We start from the raw sequence: 27,018 nt of genomic DNA, 5'->3' as shown, positions 1-27,018 counted from the left end.
TTAGATGCCTTCTTTTTCAAATAAAGATAGCAAGAGAACGAAGAAAAATTGATAATAGGAGTAAATTAGAAAGTTGCTTAAAATTGCCTGCTCTATCTAAATCCCGAAAGAAAAAAATTGGGTTTAGTGTCCCTTTAATTTCTGTAAATGTTCTGTATATTAAACACAACTGTATTCTATGCTTATTTAGACTATAGGCTAAAATGTAATTGTCTTTTGATTTCATACAGAAATGGAAGGTCCAGAGATGGGGATAAAGTCTTGTAACTCGGTTGAGGAAGAACACGACTCATACAGCAGCAAATCCTTAGCAGAGGAACTCCTTAAAGAGGACCAGCTGAGAAGAAAACTCAAATTTTTTTTCATGAATCCCTGTGAGAAATTCAGAGCGCGAGGACGAAAGCCTTGGAAACTTTGTATACAGATATTAAAAATCGCAATGGTGACCGTTCAAGTGAGTTCCAGGTTCCAGTATGTGTGTTATTAAAGGGACATTTAAGTAAAAATTTAACTTTCATGATTCAGATAGATTTTTTTTTTAAACAACTTTCCAATTTGCTTCTATTATCATATTTGCTTTATTCTCTTGATATCCTTTGTTGAAAAGGAGCCTCAGTAAGATAAATGTGCTGTTTGGAATAAACTGGTGATTGGTGGCTGCATATATGCATCTTGTCAGTAGATCACACAATGAATTCAGCTCACTCCCAGTAGTGGACTGCTGCAACTGAGCCTACTCTTAAACAAAGGATACCATAAGAATAAAGCACATTTCATAAATAAGGTACATTAGACAGTTGTTTAAAATTGCGTGCTCTATCTGAATCCTGAAAGTTTCATTTGACTTTACTGTCCCTTTTAAATATTGTTTGTAAAACATGTCCAGTCTGTTAATTTATCTAAGAAACACAGAATACCCAATCTTTCCTAAATAAAAAGGAACAAATTTAACCCCTTGGCTGCAACACCATATTGCTATGCAGTGTATTGCATTTAAGAGTATTGTTAGGTTATGAATAGACCTTTGAGGTGCATACAGCGCCCTACTCCCCAAAACTGTACCATGGGCCAGTCTTTAATGCTGCCCTAGGTCCAGACACTTATTTTTCATACAACTGACTAGTGATTTTTAAACTCATTGTCTGGCATTAATGGGATGGTTAAGTCAAAATTACATTGTCAGCATTCTGATAGAGCATTTGATTTTAAACAACTTTCCAATTTACGTCTATCATCTAATTTACTTGGAATCCTTTGTTAACCCCTTAATGACCGGACCATTTTTCAATTTTCTTACCCTTAATGACAATGGCTATTTTTACATTTCTGCACTGTTTGCGTTTAGCTGTAATTTTCCTCTTACTCGTTTACTGTACCCACACATATTATATACCGTTTTTCTCGTCATTAAATGGACTTTCTAAAGATACCATTATTTTCATCATATCTTATAATTTACTAAAAAAAAATGATAAAATATGAGGAAAAAATGGAAAAAAACACACTTTCTTCTGTTAAGTGTGATCAGTCCACGGGTCATCATTACTTCTGGGATATTACTCCTCCCCAACAGGAAGTGCAAGAGGATTCACCCAGCAGAGCTGCATATAGCTCCTCCCCTCTACGTCACTCCCAGTCATTCTCTTGCACCCAACGACTAGATAGGATGTGTGAGAGGACTATGGTGATTATACTTAGTTTTATATCTTCAATCAAAAGTTTGTTATTTTAAAATAGCACCGGAGTGTGTTATTATCTCTCTGGCAGAGTTTGAAGAAGAATCTACCAGAGTTTTTGTTATGATTTTAGCCGGAGTAGTTAAGATCATATTGCTGTTTCTCGGCCATCTGAGGAGAGGTAAACTTCAGATCAGGGGACAGCGGGCAGATGAATCTGCATAGAGGTATGTAGCAGTTTTTATTTTCTGACAATGGAATTGATGAGAAAATCCTGCCATACCGATATTATGTCATGTATGTATACTTTACACTTCAGTATTCTGGGGAATGGTACTTCACTAGAATTACACTGTAAGAAATACATAAAGCTGTTTAATAACTAGAGATTATGTTTAACGTTTTTGCTGGAATGTAAAATCGTTTTCATTTACTGAGGTACTGAGTGAATAAATGTTTGGGCACTATTTTTCCACTTGGCAGTTGCTTAATCTGTTTTTCTGACAGTTTCTGTTCTCCCTCACTGCTGTGTGTGAGGGGGAGGGGCCGTTTTTTTGGCGCTTTTACTGCATCAAATATTTCAGTCAGCAACTCATTGTATTCCCTGCATGATCCGGTTCATCTCTACAGAGCTCAGGGGTCTTCAAAACTTATTTTGAGGGAGGTAATTTCTCTCAGCAGAGCTGTGAGAATTATAGTTTGACTGAGATAAAAAACGTTTATTCTGTAATTTGTTTCCTGCTTTCAGAATTTGTTATCTTTGCTAATGGGATTAAACCTTTGCTAAAGTTGTGTTGTTTACAAGGATTGAGGCTATAACTGTTTCAATTTATTAATTTTCAACTGTCATAGATCTTCTGTGCTTCTTAAAGGCACAGTACGTTTTAATATTATTCTAATTGAATTGTATTTCCAAGTTGTAAGTTTATTTGCTAGTGTGTTAAACATGTCTGATTCAGAGGATGATACCTGTGTCATTTGTTGCAATGCCAAAGTGGAGCCCAATAGAAATTTATGTACTAACTGTATTGATGCTACTTTAAATAAAAGTCAATCTGTACAAATTGAACAAATTTCACCAAACAACGAGGGGAGAGTTATGCCGACTAACTCGCCTCACGTGTCAGTACCTACATCTCCCGCTCAGAGGGAGGTGCGTGATATTGTAGCGCCGAGTACATCTGGGCGGCCATTACAAATCACATTACAGGATATGGCTACTGTTATGACTGAGGTTTTGGCTAAATTACCAGAACTAAGAGGTAAGCGTGATCACTCTGGGGTGAGAACAGAGTGCGCTGATAATATTAGGGCCATGTCAGACACTGCGTCACAGGTGGCAGAACATGAGGACGGAGAACTTCATTCTGTGGGTGACGGTTCTGATCCAAACAGACTGGATTCAGATATTTCAAATTTTAAATTTAAACTGGAAAACCTCCGTGTATTACTAGGGGAGGTGTTAGCGGCTCTGAATGATTGTAACACAGTTGCAATACCAGAGAAAATGTGTAGGTTGGATAAATATTTTGCGGTACCGACGAGTACTGAGGTTTTTCCTATACCTAAGAGACTTACTGAAATTGTTACTAAGGAGTGGGATAGACCCGGTGTGCCGTTCTCACCCCCTCCGATATTTAGAAAAATGTTTCCAATAGACGCCACCACAAGGGACTTATGGCAAACGGTCCCTAAGGTGGAGGGAGCAGTTTCTACCTTAGCTAAGCGTACCACTATCCCGGTGGAGGATAGCTGTGCTTTTTCAGATCCAATGGATAAAAAGTTAGAGGGTTACCTTAAGAAAATGTTTGTTCAACAAGGTTTTATATTGCAACCCCTTGCATGCATTGCGCCGATCACGGCTGCAGCGGCATTCTGGATTGAGTCTCTGGAAGAGAACATTGGTTCAGCTACTCTGGACGACATTACGGACAGGCTTAGAGTCCTTAAACTAGCTAATTCATTCATTTCGGAGGCCGTAGTACATCTTACTAAACTTACGGCAAAGAATTCAGGATTCGCCATTCAGGCACGCAGGGCGCTGTGGCTAAAATCCTGGTCAGCTGATGTTACTTCTAAGTCTAAATTGCTTAATATACCTTTCAAAGGGCAGACCTTATTCGGGCCCGGGTTGAAAGAGATTATCGCTGACATTACAGGAGGTAAAGGCCATGCCCTGCCTCAGGACAAAGCCAAAGCCAAGACTAGACAGTCTAATTTTCGTTCCTTTCGTAATTTCAAAGCTGGAGCAGCATCAACTTCCTCTGCACCAAAACAGGAAGGAGCTGTTGCTCGCTACAGACAAGGCTGGAAACCTAACCAGTCCTGGAACAAGGGCAAGCAGACTAGGAAACCTGCTGCTGCCCCTAAGACAGCATGAATTGAGGGCCCCCGATCCGGGATCGGATCTAGTGGGGGGCAGACTTTCTCTCTTCGCCCAGGCTTGGGCAAGAGATGTTCAGGATCCCTGGGCGCTAGAGATAATATCTCAGGGATACCTTCTGGACTTCAAATACTCTCCTCCAAGAGAGAGATTTCATCTGTCAAGATTGTCAACAATCCAGACAAAGAAAGAGGCGTTTCTACGCTGCGTACAAGAGCTCTTGTTAATGGGAGTAATCCATCCAGTTCCACGATCGGAACAGGGACAGGGGTTTTACTCAAATCTGTTTGTGGTTCCCAAAAAAGAGGGAACTTTCAGACCAATCCTGGACTTAAAGATCCTAAACAAATTCCTAAGAGTTCCATCGTTCAAGATGGAGACTATTCGGACAATTTTACCTATGATCCAAGAGGGTCAGTACATGACCACTGTAGATTTAAAAGATACTTACCTTCACATACCGATTCACAAAGATCATTATCGGTACCTAAGGTTTGCCTTCCTAGACAGGCATTACCAGTTTGTGGCTCTTCCATTCGGATTGGCTACAGCTCCAAGAATCTTCACAAAGGTTCTGGGTGCTCTTCTGGCGGTACTAAGACCGCGGGGAATCTTGGTAGCTCCATACCTAGACGACATTCTGATACAAGCTTCAAGCTTTCAAACTGCCAAGTCTCATACAGAGTTAGTGCTGGCATTTCTAAGTTCACATGGATGGAAGGTGAACGAAAAGAAAAGTTCACTCGTTCCACTCACAAGAGTTCCCTTCCTGGGGACTCTTATAGATTCTGTAGAAATGAAGATTTACCTGACAGAGGACAGGCTAACAAGACTTCAAAGTGCTTGCCGCACCCTTCATTCCATTCAACACCCGTCAGTGGCTCAATGCATGGAGGGAATCGGCTTAATGGTAGCGGCAATGGACATAGTACCCTTTGCACGCTTACACCTCAGACCACTGCAACTGTGCATGCTAAGTCAGTGGAATGGGGATTACTCAGACTTATCCCCTTCTCTGAATCTGGATCAAGAGACCAGAAATTCTCTTCTATGGTGGCTTTCTCGGCCACATCTGTCCAGGGGGATGCCATTCAGCAGACCAGACTGGACAATTGTAACAACAGACGCCAGCCTTCTAGGTTGGGGTGCCGTCTGGAATTCTCTGAAGGCTCAGGGACAATGGAGTCAGGAGGAGTGTCTCCTGCCAATAAACATTCTGGAATTGAGAGCAGTTCTCAATGCCCTCCTGGCTTGGCCCCAGTTGACAACTCGGGGGTTCATCAGGTTTCAGTCGGACAACATCACGACTGTAGCTTACATCAACCATCAGGGAGGGACAAGAAGCTCCCTAGCTATGATGGAAGTATCAAAGATAATTCTCTGGGCAGAGTCTCACTCTTGCCACCTGTCAGCAATCCACATCCCGGGAGTGGAGAACTGGGGGCGGATTTCTTAAGTCGTCAGACTTTTCATCCGGGGGAGTGGGAACTTCATCCGGAGGTCTTTGCCCAAATACTTCGACGTTGGGGCAAACCAGAGATAGATCTCATGGCGTCTCGACAGAACGCCAAGCTTCCTCGTTATGGGCCCAGATCCAGGGATCCAGGAGCAGTCCTGATAGATGCTCTGACAGCACCTTGGGACTTCAGGATGGCTTACGTGTTTCCACCCTTCCCGTTGCTTCCGCGATTGATTGCCAGAATCAAACAAGAGAGAGCATCAGTGATTCTAATAGCACCTGCGTGGCCACGCAGGACTTGGTATGCAGACCTGGTGGACATGTCATACTGTCCACCTTGGTCTCTACCTCTGAAACAGGACCTTCTGATACAGGGTCCCTTCAAACATCAAAATCTAACTTCTCTGAAGCTGACTGCTTGGAAATTGAACGCTTGATTTTATCAAGACGTGGGTTTTCTGAGTCAGTTATTGATACCTTAATACAGGCTAGGAAACCTGTTACCAGAAAGATTTACCATAAGATATGGCGTAAATACCTATATTGGTGTGAATCCAAAGGTTACTCTTGGAGTAAGGTTAGGATTCCTAGGATATTGTCTTTTCTACAAGAAGGTTTAGAAAAGGGTTTATCTGCTAGTTCATTAAAGGGACAGATCTCAGCTCTGTCCATTCTGTTACACAAACGTCTGTCAGAAGTTCCTGACGTTCAGGCTTTTTGTCAGGCTTTGACCAGGATTAAGCCTGTGTTTAAAACTGTTGCTCCACCATGGAGTCTAAACCTTGTTCTTAATGTTTTTCAGGGCGTTCCGTTTGAACCCCTTCATTCCATTGATATAAAGTTGTTATCTTGGAAAGTTCTATTTTTAATGGCTATTTCCTCGGCTCGAAGAGTCTCTGAATTATCAGCCTTACATTGTGATTCTCCTTATTGATTTTTCATTCGGATAAGGTAGTCCTGCGTACTAAACCTGGGTTCTTACCTAAGGTAGTTACTAACAGGAATATCAATCAAGAGATTGTTGTTCCTTCTTTATGCCCAAATCCTTCTTCAAAGAAGGAACGTCTACTGCACAACCTGGATGTAGTCCGTGCTCTAAAATTTTACTTACAGGCAACTAAGGAATTTCGACAAACGTCTTCTCTGTTTGTCATTTACTCTGGGCAGAGGAGAGGTCAAAAAGCTTCCGCTACCTCTCTTTCATTTTGGCTTCGTAGCATAATTCGTTTAGCTTATGAGACTGCTGGACAGCAGCCTCCTGAAAGAATTACAGCTCATTCTACTAGAGCTGTGGCTTCCACTTGGGCCTTCAAGAATGAGGCCTCTGTTGAACAGATTTGCAAGGCTGCAACTTGGTCTTCGCTTCATACTTTTTCCAAATTTTACAAATTTGACACTTTTGCTTCATCGGAGGCTATTTTTGGGAGAAAGGTTCTTCAGGCAGTGGTTCCTTCTGTATAAAGAGCCTGCCTATCCCTCCCGTCATCCGTGTACTTTTGCTTTGGTATTGGTATCCCAGAAGTAATGATGACCCGTGGACTGATCACACTTAACAGAAGAAAACATAATTTATGCTTACCTGATAAATTCCTTTCTTCTGTAGTGTGATCAGTCCACGTCCCGCCCTGTTTTTAAGGCAGGTAAATATTTTTTAATTTATACTCCAGTCACCACTTCACCCTTGGCTTTTCCTTTCTCGTTGGTCCTTGGTCGAATGACTGGGAGTGACGTAGAGGGGAGGAGCTATATGCAGCTCTGCTGGGTGAATCCTCTTGCACTTCCTGTTGGGGAGGAGTAATATCCCAGAAGTAATGATGACCCGTGGACTGATCACACTACAGAAGAAAGGAATTTATCAGGTAAGCATAAATTATGTTTTTTCTAACTTTGACCCCCAAAATCTGTTACATATCTACAATCACCAAAAAAACACCCATGCTAAATAGTTTCTAAATTTTGTCCTGAGTTTAGAAATACCCAATGTTTACATGTTCTTAGCTTTTTTTGCAATTTATAGGGCAATAAATACAAGTAGCACTTTGCTATTTCCAAACCACTTTTTTTCAAAATTAGCGCTAGTTACATTGGGACACTGATATCTGTCAGGAATATCTGAATTTCCCTTGACATGTATATATTTTGTTTTAGAAGACATCCCAAAGTATTGATCTAGGCCCATTTTGGTATATTTCATGCCACCATTTCACCGCCAAATGCGATAAAAAAAAAAAAAAAAAGTTCACTTTTTCACAAATTTTGTCACAAACTTTAGGTTTCCCACTGAAATTATTTACAAACAGCTTCTGCAATTATGGCACAAATGGTTGTAAATGCTTCTCTGGGATCCCCTTTTTCAGAAATAACAGACTTATATGGCTTTGTGGTTGCTTTTTGGTAATTAGAAGGCCGCTAAATGCCACTGCGCACCCCACGTGTTTTATGCCCAGGAGTGAAGGGGTTAATTAGGGAGCTTGTAGGGAGCTTGTAGGGTTAATTTTAGCTTTAGTGTAGTGTAGTAGACAACCCCAAGTATTGATCTAGGCCCATTTTGGTATATTTTATGCCACCATTTCACCGCCAAATGCGAGCAAATAAAAAAAAAAAACTTTACATTTTTCACAATTTTAGGTTTCTCACTGAAATTATTTACAAACAGCTTGTGCAATTATGGCAGAAATTGTTGTAAAAGCTTCTCTGTGATCCCCTTTGTTCAGAAATAGCAGATTTATATGGCTTTGGCGTTGCTTTTTGGTAATTAAAAGGCCGATAAATGATGCTGCGCACCACACGTGAATTATGCCCAGCAGTGAAGGGGTTAAATTAGGTAGCTTGTAGGGAGCTTGCAGGGTTAATTTTAGAGATCAGCCTCCCACCTGACACATCCCACCCCCTGATCCCTCCCAAACAGCTCTCTTCCCTCCCCCACCCCACAATTGTTACTGCCATCTTAAGTACTGGCAGAAAGTCTGCCAGTACTAAATAAAAGTTTTTTTTTTTTTTTTTTTTTTAATAAAAATTATAAAATATTTTAGTTGTGATGGACCCCTGCCTTAGCACCAACCTCCCTGATCCCCCCTCCAGCTCTCTAACCCTCTCCCCTACCTAATTACCGCTATCTTGGGTACTGGCAGCTGTCTGCCAGTACCCAGTTTGGCCCCACAAACCAAACTTATTTTAATTGTATTTATAACTGTTATTTGTGTTTAATTATTTCTGTAGTGTAGCAGCCCCCCCACAATACCCCCACCCCCTCCCCCTCACAGATCCTTTTAAATATAAAAAAAATAAAATAACTTTTTTCCCCTTACTTTTTCATTGGTGTCAGTGTGGCTAATGTGCGCATGTGCACGTGCACGGGCGCCCACGTGCACGCGCACACCCGTGCACGTGCATGCGCGCATCGTGCACGCGCGCACACGCTCCCTCCTCCCACCGGTCAGAGGCACCATCGGCACCATCACTACCGGTGCAGAGAGGGCCACAGAGTGGCTCTCTCTGCATCGGAGGCTTGTAAAGGGGTATTGCAGGATGCCTCCATATCGAGGCATCACTGCAATACCCTCAGAGCTGCTGGAAGTGATTGTGATCACTTCCAGCACTCTGTCAGACAACTGACGTACCAGGTACGTCCATTGTCATTAACTGCTTGTTAATGCATGACGTACCTGGTACGTCAGTTGTCATTAAGGGGTTAAAAAGCATTTCTGGGTAGTTTTAGGAGCAGCAATGCCCTGCTGGGAACTACCTGCGGATTGGTAACTGTGCATATGCCTGATCATTGGCTCACCCAATATATTCAGCTAGCTCCCAGTAGTGCATTGCTGCCTCTTCAACAAAGGATAACAAGAGCATGAAGCAAATTTGCTAATAGAAGTGCATTGAAAAGTTGTTTAAAATTGTATGTTCTGTCTGATTTGCTAGAAAAAAGCTGGGTTTTATGTCCCATTAACAAACATCTGTGGCTTATTCTTCTCTTGGCTGTTTATAGCACACAGAACAGTGATACTTGCAGTAATATTCTCCACAAGGCTGAAAATGACATACAGACAGAGGTCATTTATTTCCCTTGGTTGCCAGTGACACAAACAGCAATGTTCTTTGCAACCTTTGGCTTCTATTAGCACACAGTTCTATACTGGATCTAGGGTCACCACCTCGGCCATGTTTTCCTGGACACTTATGAGTTATACAAGCTGCAGGGTTTGCAGAGGGCAACATGCATTGTGCTGCTGGACAGCATCCGAATATTGACCCTGGACAGCAGTCAGGGTGCCAGGAATCAGACTGTGACAAGAAGTGCAAAAATAATCACACCTTTATTAATAGCAAAAAATTATAAAAAAGTCCACAAGTCAAATAACAAGCCAGGAATCAAAACCAGAACTGGTAGTCAGACAAGCCGAGTCAGGAGCCAAAGTGAATAGTCAGACGAGCCGGAATCAGGAACAAGGAGAACAGCAGAGTCAGGAACAAGCCAGGGATCAGGAACCAGTAGGGACGTCAGACAGCCAGGTAATACACAGGAGCTCTCACAAACAGGTCTGAGACAACGCAAGGGCAAAGCATACTGAACAGAGGCCCTTTAAATAATAAGTGATGACATCACAATTCTGAGACCGCATCCTGTCTCACACGGATGATGTACACCAGTCTGGCCATAAAAGGAAGTGCAGGAAATGAGCAGCATCACACAGTATGCGCCACGGTCAGCAAGAGAGGTGAGTAAAATGGCTGCCAGCAGCACATGGCAAACAGATCAGGGAAAAACCCTGACAACAGCACTATTCATGTTCCTCACTGCAGACAATGTAGCACGTGTAACTCATTAATGTTCAGGAAAACATGGCTGAGGTGGCAACCCTAACTGGATCCCCTGACCTGCATAGTATACACACAGCTGGGATGTTATTCCCCTTCTCTCCCATAAGGAGCACTGATTAACCTCCCCACTTTGCAACAATAAGACACATTGATCTGTGTGTTTTTCCTTTTGTTTGCTGGAGTACATAGAGGTGTTTTTACCCCATTTGGTTTCCAGTAACGAACATTTAAAACCACAATTTTGCTAGTAAAGTTTGTATTTTCTCAGATCTTGTTAAGGTTACGGTTACTTTAGAGCACTGGTCCTCAGACCTTAACAGGACAGATTTGAGGATATCTGAACTGGAGCACAGGTGAAATAATCATCTGAATAGTAAACATGGTTATTTTACCCAATGTAATCCTGAAAATCTGGCCTGTTAGGGAGGCCCTTGGACAGGTTTGAAAACCCCTGCTTTAGAGGGTTTGTAGAAGTGTGAATCTAGTAGTAAGTAATATCACTCCCTTATGTACAGTTCTATTAGAAGAGGCTTAAAAAAGGACGGGTCTGCTAGAGAAGACTTAGGCATGGGGGCTGTTGTATAAGTATTCCCAATGATTTAAAGTCAAGTGCAGAGCCAAGGTCTGGACAGTCAGAAGTACAAAAGGGCTAGGAAAGAATCAGGGTAAGGAGGAGAGCCTGGTGGTCAAGCCACGTATAAGTCCAACCAATAATAAGTACAGAGGGATCAAGCAAGAGACAGTCCAATGAAAAATCCAGGTGTGAGGGCAGAGAATCAGTTCAATCAAACATCTGGATACAAGGAGTCAGGCAAGCAGACAAAACTGTAGAGGAAAGCCAGAAGTGAGGGAGTCAGAGGTCAACAGGTAATATAGGGCAGGTACAAAGTAGGATGCAGCAAAGGGCCAACTGGGAGCTAGGGAGGTGGATGACTTGATGCCAGAATTACAAAGAATCTTTGTAGAGGCATTAGGGAAATTTACAGGGCATTGTAGGAAATCTGTGTGAAATAGCTGCATGAAACCTTATTTGTGCATAGGTTTTGGTACCAATGGCAGCCTGTAGGTTTCAGTTTCAGTGCTCTCTTATGTGTGTGAGCGTAAGGTAGTGTTCCCCTAATAGCATGCCCCTTGACCGCATTGGGGATCGGAATTAGCCCATCCATTATTTTGTGTCAGTGGGGAGAGGAGAATCTTCCACAATTCAGAATTAGGGCAATGGTGGGCTGCCCCCGAGTCAAAACTACTGCACACTGCCCACCAAATCCACACTGCCCACCAAATCACTGATACCCACGGTAAACAGGTTAGCCTTAGTGTTGGCACTGAAAGATCTAGAGTAGTCAAGGAAACAATTCTTTTAATGAGTATGTTTACCTGTGATTTGCATGCTTCCAAACAATACACCTGTATAGGCCAGGGACAGTCTGTAGTATTTATAATAATTGTTTTATGCTGTGCTAGGCAAAAGATCTTATGGAGAATTTAATATTGTTTTTAGTGTCTTTAATAGCTGTTATTTAGTTAATGATCATTACTTATGGTTCTATTTTCATTACTTGTACAGTAGATACCCCGGAGTGTTATTTAAGTTTATAAATGAATCAAGAGGGTCACAAGGCAAAAAAAGGTTTGAGCAACACTTTCTTAGAACTATTTATCTAATGAAATTTCAGCTTATGACGGTAAATATTGTCTATACACATATATTATTAGAGGTGTATAGACTTTATATTATTATATAGTCCATGTCAGCTATTCCTGCAACCCTGGGTAGTAGGTCTGGCAGATAATACAAAGCTAAAAACACTTTCCTTGGAGATAGGTGCTAACATTGGCCTAGAAGATTAATTGAAACTCATTAATGAAACTAATAGCTCATTGAAAATAATTTCCGCGTCTCAAAATTTGCTAAATTTATAGAGATTTGTACACACCCCTTATCACTTCCACAAATTATGAGGCCAACTACTTTATAGTGAGTATCTTTCAGTTGTTGACTTGATGCATTGTCAATGATACTAGCATCGCAAAAATGGTTTCAAACTCTTATAGTTGGCGCCTACTGACTGTCAAAGGGTGAGACACAGCCCTAGTAACACACTGTGTCTCACTCTCTGCAGGAAATATTAACAGTTTGGAATGCCCCCCCCCCTCATTGAGGCAGATGTCATAGCTGCCTCCTTTGTTTTTTTTCATGGCTGGACCAACCACTTCGTAATGTGACACCTGTGAGTTTCTGACTAAGGGTTGTGCAATTAGGGGAGGCTGAGCTTGTCAGCACCTAACCTTAATGTTGCAGCAACACTCCGATTTTTTTTTTTGATTTTTTTTTTAATTTTCATAATATTCTCATTTTTACTTTTGCCTCCCCTGACTGCACGTCACTGATATGCACAAAAGAAATCAGTTAAAGGAAAAATGAGCTTTGGAATAGTGGGATTTGACTGTGAGACAAGATACTTTACAAAGGCAATCTTGTTTTATAAATTCCTCACCCTTCAACAATGTTTAGGTTAAATAAAAAACTACAAAATGAAAAACACTGCTTTGCCACATTTCTAGAATACCCACAACCGTCCTGTTGTTGTGTCTGTGAGGTTTCTGAGACGGTTCTTTTTCTATCCAGTGAAACTACTTTATCCTAATAAAACAGATGTGAAATAGTGTTCATTCACAAACATTTACAAAACCATGTTTCCTAAGTTTTGAAGTTGGAATTATTTATTTCCCGACTTGCTAGTGATTTTTATATGCTCCACGACATATGTATTGAGGCACTTAAAGAGATCGAAAGGTCAAAAGTGAAATGTGCATGAGTGCATTTCAATTTTAATTATAAGCATTTCTTCTGTTATGTGTGATCAGTCCACGGGTCATCATTACTTCTGGGATATAACTCCTCCCCAACAGGAAATGCAAGAGGATTCACCCAGCAGAGCTGCATATAGCTCCTCCCCTCTACGTCAGTCCCAGTCATTCTCTTGCACCCAACGACTAGATAGGATGTGTGAGAGGACTATGGTGATTATACTTAGTTTTTATGACTTCAATCAAAAGTTTGTTATTTTAAAATAGCACCGGAGCGTGTTATTACTTCTCTGGCAGAGTTTGAGGAAGAATCTGACAGAGATTTTTTACTATGATTTTAACCGGAGTCGTTAAGATCATATTGCTGTTCTCGACCATCTGAGGGAGGTAAAGGCTTCAGATCAGGGGACAGCGGGCAGATGAATCTGCATTGAGGTATGTGGCAGTTTTTATTTTCTGAATGGAATTGATGAGAAAAGCCTGCCATACCGTTAAAATGACATGTATGTATACACTTCAGTATTCTGGGGATGGTATTTCACCGGAACTACTGTGTTAAAGGTCACTAATCCTTTTAATAACTATTCTCATGTTAAACGTTTTTGCTGGAATGTAGAATCGTTTACATTGCTGAGGTACTGTGTGAATAAATATTTGGGCATTATTTTCCACTTGGCAGTTTTTTGCTTTAATTGTGACAGTTTCGTTTCTCTTCACTGCTGTGTGGGAGAGGGAGGGGCCGTTGTTGGCGCTCTTTGCTACGCATCAAAAAATTCCAGTCAGCTACTTTTATATTTCCTGCATGATCCGGTTCATCTCTGACAGATCTCAGGGGTCTTCAAACTTCTTTGAAGGGAGGTAAATTCTCTCAGCAGAGCTGTGAGAATTCTTATAGTGACTGTGAATAAAAAACGTTGTTTTGTTTTCTTATGTACAAATTTAATTAGTGTTGTTTTTTACTAATGGGAACAAACCTTTGCTAAAAGTTGTGTTGTTTTAAAGTTTGATGCTATAACTGTTTTTCAGTTCATTATTTCAACTGTCATTTAATCGTTAGTACCTCTTTGAGGCACAGTGCGTTTTTTTGCTAAAAAAGATTATAACCAAGTTGTAAGTTTTTTTGCTAGTGTGTTAAACATGTCTGACTCAGAGGAAGATATCTGTGTCATTTGTTCCAATGCCAAGGTGGAGCCCAATAGAAATTTATGTACTAACTGTATTGATGCTACTTTAAATAAAAGTCAATCTGTACAATGTGAACAAATTTCACCAAACAGCGAGGGGAGAGTTATGCCGACTAACTCGCCTCACGCGACAGTACCTGCATCTCCCGCCCGGGAGGTGCGTGATATTTTGGCGCCTAGTACATCTGGGCGGCCATTACAGATAACATTACAAGATATGGCTACTGTTATGACTGAAGTTTTGTCTAAATTACCAGAACTAAGAGGCAAGCGTGATCACTCTGGGGTGAGAACAGAGTGCGCTGACAATGCTAGGGCCATGTCTGATACTGCGTCACAGCTCGCAGAGCATGAGGACGGAGAGCTTCATTCTGTGGGTGACGGTTCTGATCCAAACAGATTGGACTCAGATATTTCAAATTTTAAATTTAAATTGGAGAACCTCCGTGTACTACTAGGGGAGGTCTTAGCAGCTCTCAACGATTGTAACACCGTTGCAATACCAGAGAAACTGTGTAGGTTGGATAAATACTTTGCGGTACCGGCGAGTACTGACGTTTTTCCTATACCTAAGAGACTAACTGAAATTGTTACTAAGGAGTGGGATAGACCCGGTGTGCCGTTCTCACCCCTTCCAATATTTAGAAAGATGTTTCCAATAGACGCCACCACTCGGGACTTATGGCAAACGGTCCCCAAGGTGGAGGGAGCAGTTTCTACTTTAGCTAAGCGTACCACTATCCCGGTGGAGGATAGCTGTGCTTTCTCAGATCCAATGGATAAAAAATTAGAGGGTTACCTTAAGAAAATGTTTGTTCAACAAGGTTTTATATTACAACCCCTTGCATGTATCGCGCCGATTACGGCTGCGGCAGCATTTTGGATTGAGTCGCTTGAAGAGAACCTTAGTTCCTCTACGCTAGACGACATTACGGACAGGCTTAGAGTCCTTAAACTAGCTAATTCTTTCATTTCGGAGGCCGTAGTACATTTAACCAAACTTACGGCTAAGAACTCAGGATTCGCCATACAGGCACGCAGGGCACTGTGGCTAAAATCCTGGTCAGCTGATGTTACTTCTAAGTCCAAATTACTTAATATACCTTTCAAGGGGCAGTCCTTATTCGGGCCCGGTTTGAAAGAAATTATTGCTGACATTACGGGAGGTAAGGGCCACGCCCTACCTCAAGACAAGGCCAAAGCTAAGGCTAGACAGTCTAATTTTCGTCCCTTTCGGAATTTCAAGACAGGAGCAGCATCAACCTCCACTGCACCAAAACAGGAAGGAGCTGTTGCTCGTTACAGGCAAGGCTGGAAGCCTAACCAGTCCTGGAACAAAAGCAAGCAGGACAGGAAACCTGCTGCTGCCCCAAAGACAGCATGAACCGAGAGCCCCCGATCCGGGACCGGATCTAGTAGGGGGCAGACTCTCTCTCTTCGCCCAGGCCTGGGCAAGAGATGTTCAGGATCCCTGGGCACTAGAGATCATATCTCAGGGATACCTTCTAGACTTCAAATTATCTCCCCCAAGAGGGAGATTTCATCTGTCAAGGTTGTCAACAAACCAGATAAAGAAAGAAGCGTTTCTACGCTGCGTACAAGATCTGTTAACAATGGGAGTGATCCATCCGGTTCCGTGGTCGGAACAAGGACAAGGGTTCTACTCAAACCTGTTTGTGGTTCCCAAAAAAGAGGGAACTTTCAGGCCAATCTTAGATTTAAAGACTCTAAACAAATTCCTAAGAGTTCCATCGTTCAAAATGGAAACTATTCGGACAATCTTACCCATGATCCAAGAGGGTCAGTACATGACCACAGTGGATTTAAAGGATGCTTACCTTCACATACCGATCCACAAAGATCATCACCGGTATCTAAGGTTTGCCTTCTTAGACAGGCACTACCAGTTCGTAGCTCTTCCATTCGGATTGGCTACGGCTCCAAGAATCTTCACAAAGGTTCTGGGTGCCCTTCTAGCGGTACTAAGACCGCGAGGGATTTCGGTAGCTCCGTACCTAGACGACATTCTAATACAAGCTTCAAGCTTTCAAACTGCCAAGTCTCATACAGAGTTAGTTCTGGCATTTCTAAGGTCGCATGGATGGAAAGTGAACGAAAAGAAGAGTTCTCTCTCTCCTCTCACAAGAGTTCCATTCTTGGGGACTCTTATAGATTCTGTAGAAATGAAGATTTACCTGACAGAAGACAGGTTAACAAAACTTCAAAATGCATGCCGCGTCCTTCATTCCATTCAACACCCGTCAGTAGCTCAATGCATGGAGGTGATCGGCTTAATGGTAGCGGCAATGGACATAATACCTTTTGCGCGCCTACACCTCAGACCGCTGCAATTATGCATGCTAAGTCAGTGGAATGGGGATTACTCAGATTTGTCCCCTACTCTGAAGCTGAATCAAGAGACCAGAAATTCTCTTCTATGGTGGCTTTATCGGCCACACCTGTCCAGGGGGATGCCATTCAGCAGGCCAGACTGGACAATTGTAACAACAGACGCCAGCCTACTAGGTTGGGGCGCTGTCTGGAATTCTCTGAAGGCTCAGGGACTATGGAATCAGGAGGAGAGTCTCCTACCAATAAACATTCTGGAATTGAGAGCAGTTCTCAATGCCCTTCTGGCTTGGCCCCAGTTAACAACTCGGGGGTTCATCAGGTTTCAGTCGGACAACATCACGACTGTAGCTTACATCAACCATCAGGGAGGGACAAGAAGCTCCCTAGCAATGATGGAAGTATCAAAGATAATTCGCTGGGCAGAGTCTCACTCTTGCCACCTGTCAGCAATCCACATCCCGGGAGTGGAGAACTGGGAGGCGGATTTCTTGAGTCGCCAGACTTTTCATCCGGGGGAGTGGGAACTTCATCCGGAGGTCTTTGCCCAAATACTTCGACGTTGGGGCAAACCAGAGATAGATCTCATGGCGTCTCGCCAGAACGCCAAACTTCCTCGCTACGGGTCCAGATCCAGGGATCCAGGAGCAGTTCTGATAGATGCTTTGACAGCACCTTGGAACTTCAGGATGGCTTATGTGTTTCCACCCTTCCCGCTGCTTCCTCGATTGATTGCCAAAATCAAACAGGAGAGAGCATCAGTAATTCTAATAGCACCTGCTTGGCCACGCAGGACTTGGTATGCAGATCTAGTGGACATGTCATCCTGTCCGCCTTGGTCTCTACCTCTAAGACAGGACCTTCTGATACAGGGTCCATTCAAACATCAAAATCTAACTTCTCTGAAGCTGACTGCTTGGAAATTGAACGCTTGATTTTATCAAAACGTGGTTTTTCTGAGTCGGTTATTGATACCCTGATTCAGGCTAGGAAGCCTGTTACCAGAAGGATTTACCATAAAATATGGCGGAAATACCTACACTGGTGCGAATCCAAAGGTTACTCCTGGAGTAAGGTTAGGATCGCTAGGATATTGTCTTTTCTACAAGAAGGTTTAGAAAAGGGTTTATCAGCTAGTTCATTAAAGGGACAGATTTCAGCTCTGTCCATCTTGTTACACAGACGTCTGTCAGAAAATCCAGACGTCCAGTCCGTTTGTCAGGCTTTAGCTAGGATCAAGCCTGTGTTTAAAGCTGTTGCTCCACCATGGAGTTTAAACTTAGTTCTTAACGTTTTACAGGGTGTTCCGTTTGAACCCCTTCATTCCATTGATATAAAAATGTTATCTTGGAAAGTTCTGTTTTTAATGGCTATTTCCTCGGCTCGAAGAGTCTCTGAGTTATCAGCCTTACATTGTGATTCCCCTTATCTGATTTTTCACTCAGACAAGGTAGTTCTGCGTACTAAACCTGGGTTCTTACCTAAGGTAGTCACTAACAGGAACATCAATCAAGAGATTGTTGTCCCATCCTTGTGTCCAAATCCTTCTTCAAAGAAGGAACGTCTTTTACACAATCTGGATGTAGTTCGTGCCCTCAAGTTCTACTTGCAGGCAACTAAAGATTTTCGCCAAACTTCTTCCTTGTTTGTCGTTTACTCTGGACAGAGGAGAGGTCAAAAAGCTTCTGCTACCTCTCTCTCTTTTTGGCTTCGTAGCATAATACGTTTAGCCTATGAGACTGCTGGACAGCAGCCTCCTGAAAGAATTACAGCTCACTCCACTAGAGCTGTGGCTTCCACTTGGGCCTTTAAGAATGAGGCCTCTGTTGAACAGATTTGCAAGGCTGCAACTTGGTCTTCGCTTCATACTTTTTCCAAATTTTACAAATTTGACACTTTTGCTTCTTCGGAGGCTATTTTTGGGAGAAAGGTTCTTCAGGCAGTGGTTCCTTCTGTATAATGAGCCTGCCTATCCCTCCCGTCATCCGTGTACTTTTGCTTTGGTATTGGTATCCCAGAAGTAATGATGACCCGTGGACTGATCACACATAACAGAAGAAAACATAATTTATGCTTACCTGATAAATTCCTTTCTTCTGTTGTGTGATCAGTCCACGGCCCGCCCTGTTTTAAGGCAGGTAAATATCTTTTAAATTATACTCCAGTCACCACTTCACCCTTGGTTACTCCTTTCTCGTTGATTCTTGGTCGAATGACTGGGACTGACGTAGAGGGGAGGAGCTATATGCAGCTCTGCTGGGTGAATCCTCTTGCATTTCCTGTTGGGGAGGAGTTATATCCCAGAAGTAATGATGACCCGTGGACTGATCACACAACAGAAGAAAGGAATTTATCAGGTAAGCATAAATTATGTTTTTTGCAATATATTCCATTAGCAAAAATGCTTCTAGCAAAAGTTATTTCTGTATTTCTGCAGCATACGTACATATCCTGTGAGGGCCAGGGACCTGTATTGAAGACTAACACCTTCTCAGAGGGCTTGGCAGTGGTGTGTATTGCTTCTGGAAACGTAATTTGTGTCTTACAAGCTAATGCTGACTCTCCGAGAAGGTGTTTTTGTTTTAATACTTGTGCACAGACCCTGACAGCATATGTGTGTATGCTGCATAAAAACAGTAATAACGTTTACTAGAAGCATTTTTGCTAATGTTAGTATACTGCAAAAATGCTTACAATTAAAATTGAAATGTACCCATGCACATTTCATGTTTGATCTTTCTATCCCTTTAATATAACTATCTATGATAATCACAGGAATGTTCCTTAGCAAAATGCTAATAAAGATAGAGGAAACAATCATCAATGGATTGCAAAAATAATCTTGTTTGAGCAATGGCAGCCTCACATGCATCCGTGAATTTAGTGTACTGTTCCTATTCCAGCCCAACTGAAATTCTTGTGTAAAGTGCACTATGTGGCTTTTTGCAGGACTTTAAAATTCTAAACTATACAATTTCACTAGAAAACCCAGCTTATAGGCTACTAATCATAATAGTTTTAAAGGGTCATTAGTCTTAAAGAGACAGTAAAGTCAAAATTAAACTATAATGATTTAGATAGACTGTGCAAATTTAAGCAACTTTCTATTTATTTGTATTATCGAATTTGCTTTGTTCGCTTTGTATCCTTTGTTGCAAAGCATATGCATATATACTCAGCAGCAGCAGCAATGTGGCTACACACATTTCTCTCTTGTTATTTGCTCACTAAATGTTTTCAGGTAGCTCCCATGAGTGCATTGCTTCTCCTTCAACAAAGGATCCTGACTGAAGCAAATTAATCTAAATCATGAAATAAAACATTTTGAGTTTCATGTCCCTTTAAAATTAGATGCACTAACACATTAGAGCAAACCATTTTTTTACTATAATGGTCCTTTAAAGCCTAGTTTCTCAACCTGTGGTTTTGGTACCCCTGGGGGTATTTGGGCATTGGCAAGGGGTACTCCAGGGATTGGCCTTTATTTTTTTTCCTGATGTAGCTATTGTAAATATGAAATATCAACAAAAGCTGTGTTTCTTATTTCTACCCTTGAGCCCTCATATCAGGGCAGAATGTGAGTATTTCCCTGCCTAGGTGGGACCACTGCTCAATCACTGATTCACATCAAATTAGTAAAACCTTAGATTCTGGCTTGTTAGTGACATATGATGGTTGGAGTTGAGATTCACTAATATGAACTGAGAAAGAGACACTTGTCACATAGACAAGTGGAAAATAAATGTGCCATATAGGTGAAGTGCATCATACTGAAGTACACAACGAGACAGATAAACTGTGCATGAAATGGTTATTAAAAATAAACCATTCTTACCATCAATATTACTTTCTTCTACAAGATACGAGTCCACGGATTTCATCCTTACTTGTGGGGTATCAACCTCCTGCTGACAGGAAGTGGCAAAGAGCACCACAGCAGAGCTGTATATATAGCTCCTCCCTTCCCTCCACCTCCAGTCATTCTCTTTGCCTGTGTTAGTGATAGGAAGAGGTAAAGTGAGGTGTTAGTTTAGATTCTTCAATCAAGTGTTTATTATTTTAAACGGTGCCCCTGTGTGCTATTTTTATTCTGGGCAGCTTCTGAAGGACCAATTGTGAGGAACTGGTGGAGTTTTACTTCACTATGCCTCCCCTTTTGGTGTTGCCTGGAGATGGACTTAGTGATTTTGCCTAAGACCTTTTTTTCTTATCCACAGGACCTCTGGAGGAGATAGTGGACCTCTGGACACTGTGAGTAACATCATGCTGTTACTCAGCATGGAGGTAGGTGCAATTTATTTTCAGGGGCTTGCAGCAGAACTCTGAATTAACTTGCTCTATCACAGTAATGATTAATTCCCAGACAGTCAGGCAGTAGGACCTAGTGCACTGGGATATTTATACCCTTATTAATTTTTTTTGGCTTTTAACATTTTTCCTTTTACTGTGAGCTGGCAGCTTTTGGGTATATTATAAGTTTTATTCATTATGGCTGACGTTGGGGCTTTCATTTTGGGCAAGTCTGTGTAAAATGGATTACGTTTTGTTGGTGACGCCCACGATGGGCGAGGCTTCATTTGCATGCTTTCTGTAGCGCCATTGCATAGATATTTTAGTCCGGTGATGGTTCTCTACTCCGGAGCAGCTGTTTACCTCGTTCTAGTGCTGCTAGATCAGGGGGTCACGAGTCCGGGTCTCATCCGGAGCCAGGTAGGAGCCGCAGCAGAGCTGTGGCAGGGTGACTGGAGTTCTAACTCCTGTTTCTTTCTAACGGCCAATGTGAAGGTTAATGCAGAGCTTCTGTGTGACTTCACTTTTGTTATAATCGTTTTGTGGGCTAAAAGACTGAAGTATTTTTGTCAGAAAAATAAACGTTTTTTATTTCTTAAAGACACAGTACAAGATACAGTAAACTTTTGTTTAATAAAAAAGATCTGACTCAAATTTATTTGGTGTGCAAATAAAGTTTTATTAAAGACCCAGTACATGTTTTTGTCAATTAAAGAATTTTTTTTTTTTCTTTTATTTAAAGAGACAGTAAGTTGGTAACTTGCATCTGTTATTATGGAAGACATGGTTCAGAATATATGTCTCATGTTTAGATGCCATTGTGGAACCACCTGTCACCCTTTGTGACAATTGTGTGGAGAGGGCAGTACAGGGTAAAATGAAATATTTTTTTAAGGATGATTCTCTATCCACTAAGATTTAGGATTTGCCGCAATCTTCTCCCCAAGCGTCACAGCCTTTAACACCAGCTCAAGCTGCGCCATCTGCGTCTGTTTCTTTTACTTTGCAAGATATGGCTACAGTTATGTCATCTACCCTTACAGAGGTTTTGTCTAAGTTACCAGGGTTACAAGGCAAACGTAGCAGGACAGAATCGCAGGGTCTCCCTGTAGCTTCTGATGCTTTGATGGCTATCTCTGATTTACCCTCCCAGGCCTCTGAAGTGGAGGGTAAGGTGACTTTGTCTGACGGGGAGCTGTCTGACTCAGGTAGTGCTTTACCCCAAACAGATTTGGACGTCATGTCCATTAGATTTAAATTGGAACATTTCCGCTTATTACTTCGGGAGGTTTTATTGACTCCGGATGATTGTGATTCTATTGCGGTCCCTCCAGAAAAATTGTGTAAGATGGACAGATATCTCCCTACTTACTCAGATACCTTTCCAGTTCCTAAGAGAATTTCGGAAATTGTCACCAAGGAATGGGAAAGACAGGGTATCCCATTCTCCCCTTCCTCTATGTTCAAGAAGATGTACCCTATAACTGACACTGTGCGGGATTCTTGACACACAGTCCGTAAGGTGGAAGGTGCTATTTCTACTGTAGCTAAGCGTACAACTATTCTGATTGAGGACAGTTGTGCTTACAAAGACCCTATGGATAAAAAATTGGAGGATCTGCTAAAGAAACTTTTTGTTCATCAGGGTTTCCTTTTACAACCGACGGCCTGCCTTGTACCAATTCCCTGAAGGCTCAGGGTGTATGGACTCCGGTGGAGTCTCTACTTACAATCAATATTCTGGAGTTGAGAGCAAAATTCAATGCGCTTCAGGCGTGGCCTCTGTTGGCTTCGGCCAAATTCATCAGATTCCAGTCGGACAACATCACGACTGTGGCTTACATCAATCATCAGGGAGGAACGAGGAGTTCCTTAGCGATGAAAGAAGTATCCAAGATAATTTGATGGGCGGAGGCCCACTCTTGTTATTTGTCAGCAATCTATATCCCAGGAGTGGACAACTGGGAAGCGGACTTTTTAAGCCGACAGGCTTTTCATCCAGGGGAGTGGGAACTCCATCCGGAGGTCTTTGCCTCACTGACTGATTCTCCGATGGGGCAGACCGGAATTGGATCTGATGGCGTCTCGACAGAATGCCAAGCTCCCAAGATACGGATCCAGGTTGAGGGATCCTCAGGCCGAACTGATAGATGCCTTGTCAGTGCCTTGGTCGTTCAACCTAGCTTATGTGTTTCCACCGTTTCCTCTCCTTCCCCGGGTGATTGCTCGAATCAAGCAGGAGAGAGCTTCAGTAATTCTGATCGCGCCTGCATGGCCACGCAGGACTTGGTATGCAGATCTAGTGGACATGTCCTCTCTACCTCCGTGGAAACTTCCGGTGAGACAGGACCTTCTCATTCAGGGTCCTTTCCAACATCCAAATCTAATTTCTCTGCAGCTGACTGCTTGGAGATTGAACGCTTATTTCTATCTAAGCAGGGATTCTCTGATTCGGTCATTGATACTTTGATTCAGGCACGTAAGCCTGTCACTAGAAAGATCTATCATAAGATATGGCGTAAATATCTTTTTTGGTGTGAATCCAAGGGCTACTCATGGAGTAAAGTTACGATTTCCAGGATTCTGTCTCTTCTTCAAGAAGGATTGGAGAAAGGGTTATCAGCGAGTTCCTTAAAGGGACAAATTTCTGCCTTTTCAATTTTGCTACACAAACGTTTGGCAGATGTTCCAGACATTCAGTCTTTTTGTCAGGCTCTAATCAGAATTAAGCCTGTGTTTAGACCAATTGCTCCACCCTGGAGTTTGAATTTAGTTCTTAACGTTCTTCAAGGTGTTCCGTTTGAACCCATAGATATTAAGTTGTTATCTTGGAAAGTTTTGTTTTTGGCTGCTATTTTTTCTGCTCGTAGAGTTTCTGAGCTTTCAGCGTTACAATGTGATTCGCCTTATCTTATCTTCCATTCTGATAAGGTGGTTTTGCGTACCAAACCTGGTTTCCTTCCTAAGGTTGTTTATAATAAGAATATTAATCAGGAAATTGTTGTTCCTTCATTATGTCCTAACCCTTCTTCTAAGAATGAGCGTATGTTGCATAACTTGGATGTGGTCCGTGCCCTGAAGTTTTACTCGCAGGCGACTAAGGATTTCCGTCAATCATCTTCATTATTTATTGTTTTTTCCGGAAAGCGTAGGGGTCAGAAAGCTACGGCTACCTCTCTTTCTTTTTGGCTGAGAAGCATCATCCGTCTAGCGTATGAGACTGCTGGACAGCAGCCTCCTGAAAGAATTACGGCTCATTCCACCAGGGCTGTGGCTTCCTCATGGGCATTTAAAAACGATGCTTCTGTTGAACAGATTTGCAAGGCTGCAACTTGGTCGTCTCTTCACACTTTTTCCAAATTTTACAAATGTGATACTTTTGCTTCTTCTGAGGCTGGTTTTGGGAGACAGGTTCTTCAAGCAGTGGTGCCTTCTGTTTAGGTCCCTGTCTTGTCCCTCCCTTTTATCCGTGTCTTGTAGCTTTGGTATTGTATCCCACAAGTAAGGATGAAATACGTGGACTTGTTGTATCTTGTAGAAAAAAAGGAAATTTATGCTTGATGCCTGATAAATTGATTTCTTCTACGATACAAGTCCACAGCCCATCCTGTTATTTTTTAAGACAGGTATATTTTTTATTTTTAGTTAAACTTCAGTCACCTTTGCACCTTTGGCTTTTCCTTTCTCTTCCTAACTTGGGTCGAATGACTGGAGGTGGAGGGAAGGGTGGAGCTATATATACATCTCTGCTGTGGTGCTCTTTGCCACTTCCTGTCAGCAGGAGGTTGATATCCCACAAGTAAGGTTGAAATCCGTGGACTCGTCGTATCGTAGAAGAAATCAATTTATCAGGTAAGCATAAATTTCCTTTTCTTCATTATGCAGAAAAGTTTATTTTCCTAATTTTAATGTAAGAAGCGCATTAATTTCATATAATCATTAATACCAATGGACTATAATATCTGTGTTTTAGTATTGTAAAATATTGATTTCCAGAAAACATAAAATAAATATCTATATATATATATATAGCCAAACAAGAAATTGCACTCACAGGACTTTTATAAAGAATAACAAAGTTATTTTTAATGGAACGTTTTCGGGTATGTACTACCTACCCTTCATCAGCAAGGGTAGTACATACCCGAAAACGTTCCATTAAAAGTAACTTTGTTTCTTGTTTGGCTATTGTTTTATATTGTTGCACCCAGGCAGCTGACAACGGTGGATCGACCTGCAGAGAAGATTTATATATATATATATATATATATATATATATATATATATACTTCATTAAGATATCAGATACAACTTGTGAAATCAAGTAATACATGATTTTCATTTTTGCTCATGTAAAATATCAATAACATTTGTGCTACAGTTGGGGTACATAGAAAACAAGTGTATGCCTACAGGGGTACCTGCTACAAAAGGGTTGAGAAACACTGCTTTAAAGGGACAGTAAACCTTAAAATTAATGTTATATAATTCTGCACATAGTGCAGAATTATATAACATTATATTAGCCAACCATTTTTTAACATAATATTGCCTTTTTATTTTTAGCAAAAAACGCTGTTTTACAGACCCGCTCTCTGGGCTCTGCTGAGCGGGTCTGTTTTTTTTCCTCAGCGCATTGGGCCAGCTGTATAGTCACAGCCCGGCCCGACCGCGCCATAAGACTAAGTGCAGCTCGCTCCCGCTCTGTCTGACAGCAGGAGCGAGCTGCACTTAGTCTTATGGCGCGGTCGGGCCGGGCTGTGACTATACAGCTGGCCCGATGCACTGAGGAAAAAAAACAGACCCGCTCAGCAGAGCCCAGAGAGCGGGTCTGTAAAACAGCGAGTGGGGCACTGCAGAAATAGATTTGCAGAGTTACCGAGAGGGTCACTCTGTGGCCCTCTCTGCATCGGACAGCGGTGGTGCCGATCGTTGGTGGGTGGGAGCATAAGGAGGGAGGCGGGTGGGCGGCCCATTGCTAGAGGAGGCGAGAGGAGGGCAGGAGTGGGTGGGACCGCCTGGCCACACTACAGGTAATACAAAAAATAAAAACTGCGTCATTCAAGATACCAAGAGAACGAAGAAAAATTCATAATAGGAGTAAATAGGAGTATCATGTGGCAGACATGAGCCAATCACAGACTAGTATACGCATACCCTGTGAGCTTGTGCACATGCTCAGTTGAATCTTGTTCCCCAGAAAATGTGAATATAAAAAGACTGTGCAAAATGTAATGATGGAAGTAAATTGGAAAGTGTCTTAAAACTGCAAGTTTTTTTTTTAATTATAAAAGTTTATTTTGACTTGAGTGTCACTTTGAACAGATTTGTTGACCCCCTAAATCAAAGTATATTGCAAAGTTGTTGTTTTTTTACAAATCTAAACATTTTATCTAAAAGTATCAATGTATTTACTGACCCTTTTAATGCTGTACATTTTACCTGCCTCAGACTAATATATCTTAGTCTATAGTTTGTGCTGTCCTGTAAAGGCTACTCATTCAGTCATTCATTGTATCATTGCTGTATAATAATATACTGAGAGCCAGAACAGACAAGTTCCTATAATTACACACAATTGAGATCTGTGACAAAGTGTTCCCTCTCTAAACCTCACATGTCTGTGGTAATCACCAGGCTGTTTGAAGGGTTCCATGTGATGCACACTTTATTTATTTATTCTGATTTTCTTGGCCTGCTCATTTAAGAATGTTCAGGATATTGAGCATAATCATAATATATTCCCTAATAGAAGGTTTCATGCTTTGCTAATTATTGTAACGATTTAAGAATAGTTCATTGTATTCTGTTCTCTAAATATATCTCATTACAAACTTATATAATCTTGTACGTTCAGTGGTACATTTAGATCTTGCCTTTTGGCACCGTCAAAAAAATGTCATATTATAGTCGTTTCATATGCATATGTCACATGTCAACAGATAAAGTTTTCCTGTTAGAATAACTCTCAGAGATCAATAGCTAATCCCCTGTTAGCGACTTATGGAACAGTATTAACTAGGGTTCCAACTGTCCTCTCCATAA

The 27,018-nt window shown here is 41.7% G+C and overlaps 1 protein-coding gene across 1 annotated transcript in view; it reads left to right on the top strand.

The window, feature by feature from the left end:
- Positions 1-232: 232 nt before the first annotated feature.
- The window catches only part of LOC128640817 (mucolipin-3), a 172,905-nt gene continuing 146,119 nt past the window's right edge, over positions 233-27,018 (top strand). Inside the window, exon 1 of the mRNA XM_053693242.1 lies at positions 233-454. Coding sequence (XP_053549217.1) covers positions 233-454 — 222 coding nt within the window. The remainder of the gene's footprint in view (positions 455-27,018) is intronic.

This window comes from Bombina bombina, chromosome 10, assembly GCF_027579735.1.
Source record: "Bombina bombina isolate aBomBom1 chromosome 10, aBomBom1.pri, whole genome shotgun sequence".
NCBI classification, from domain to species: domain Eukaryota; kingdom Metazoa; phylum Chordata; class Amphibia; order Anura; family Bombinatoridae; genus Bombina; species Bombina bombina.
Note: the sequence above shows the minus strand (reverse complement) of the source record. Positions and strands in the feature narration are given on the sequence as shown.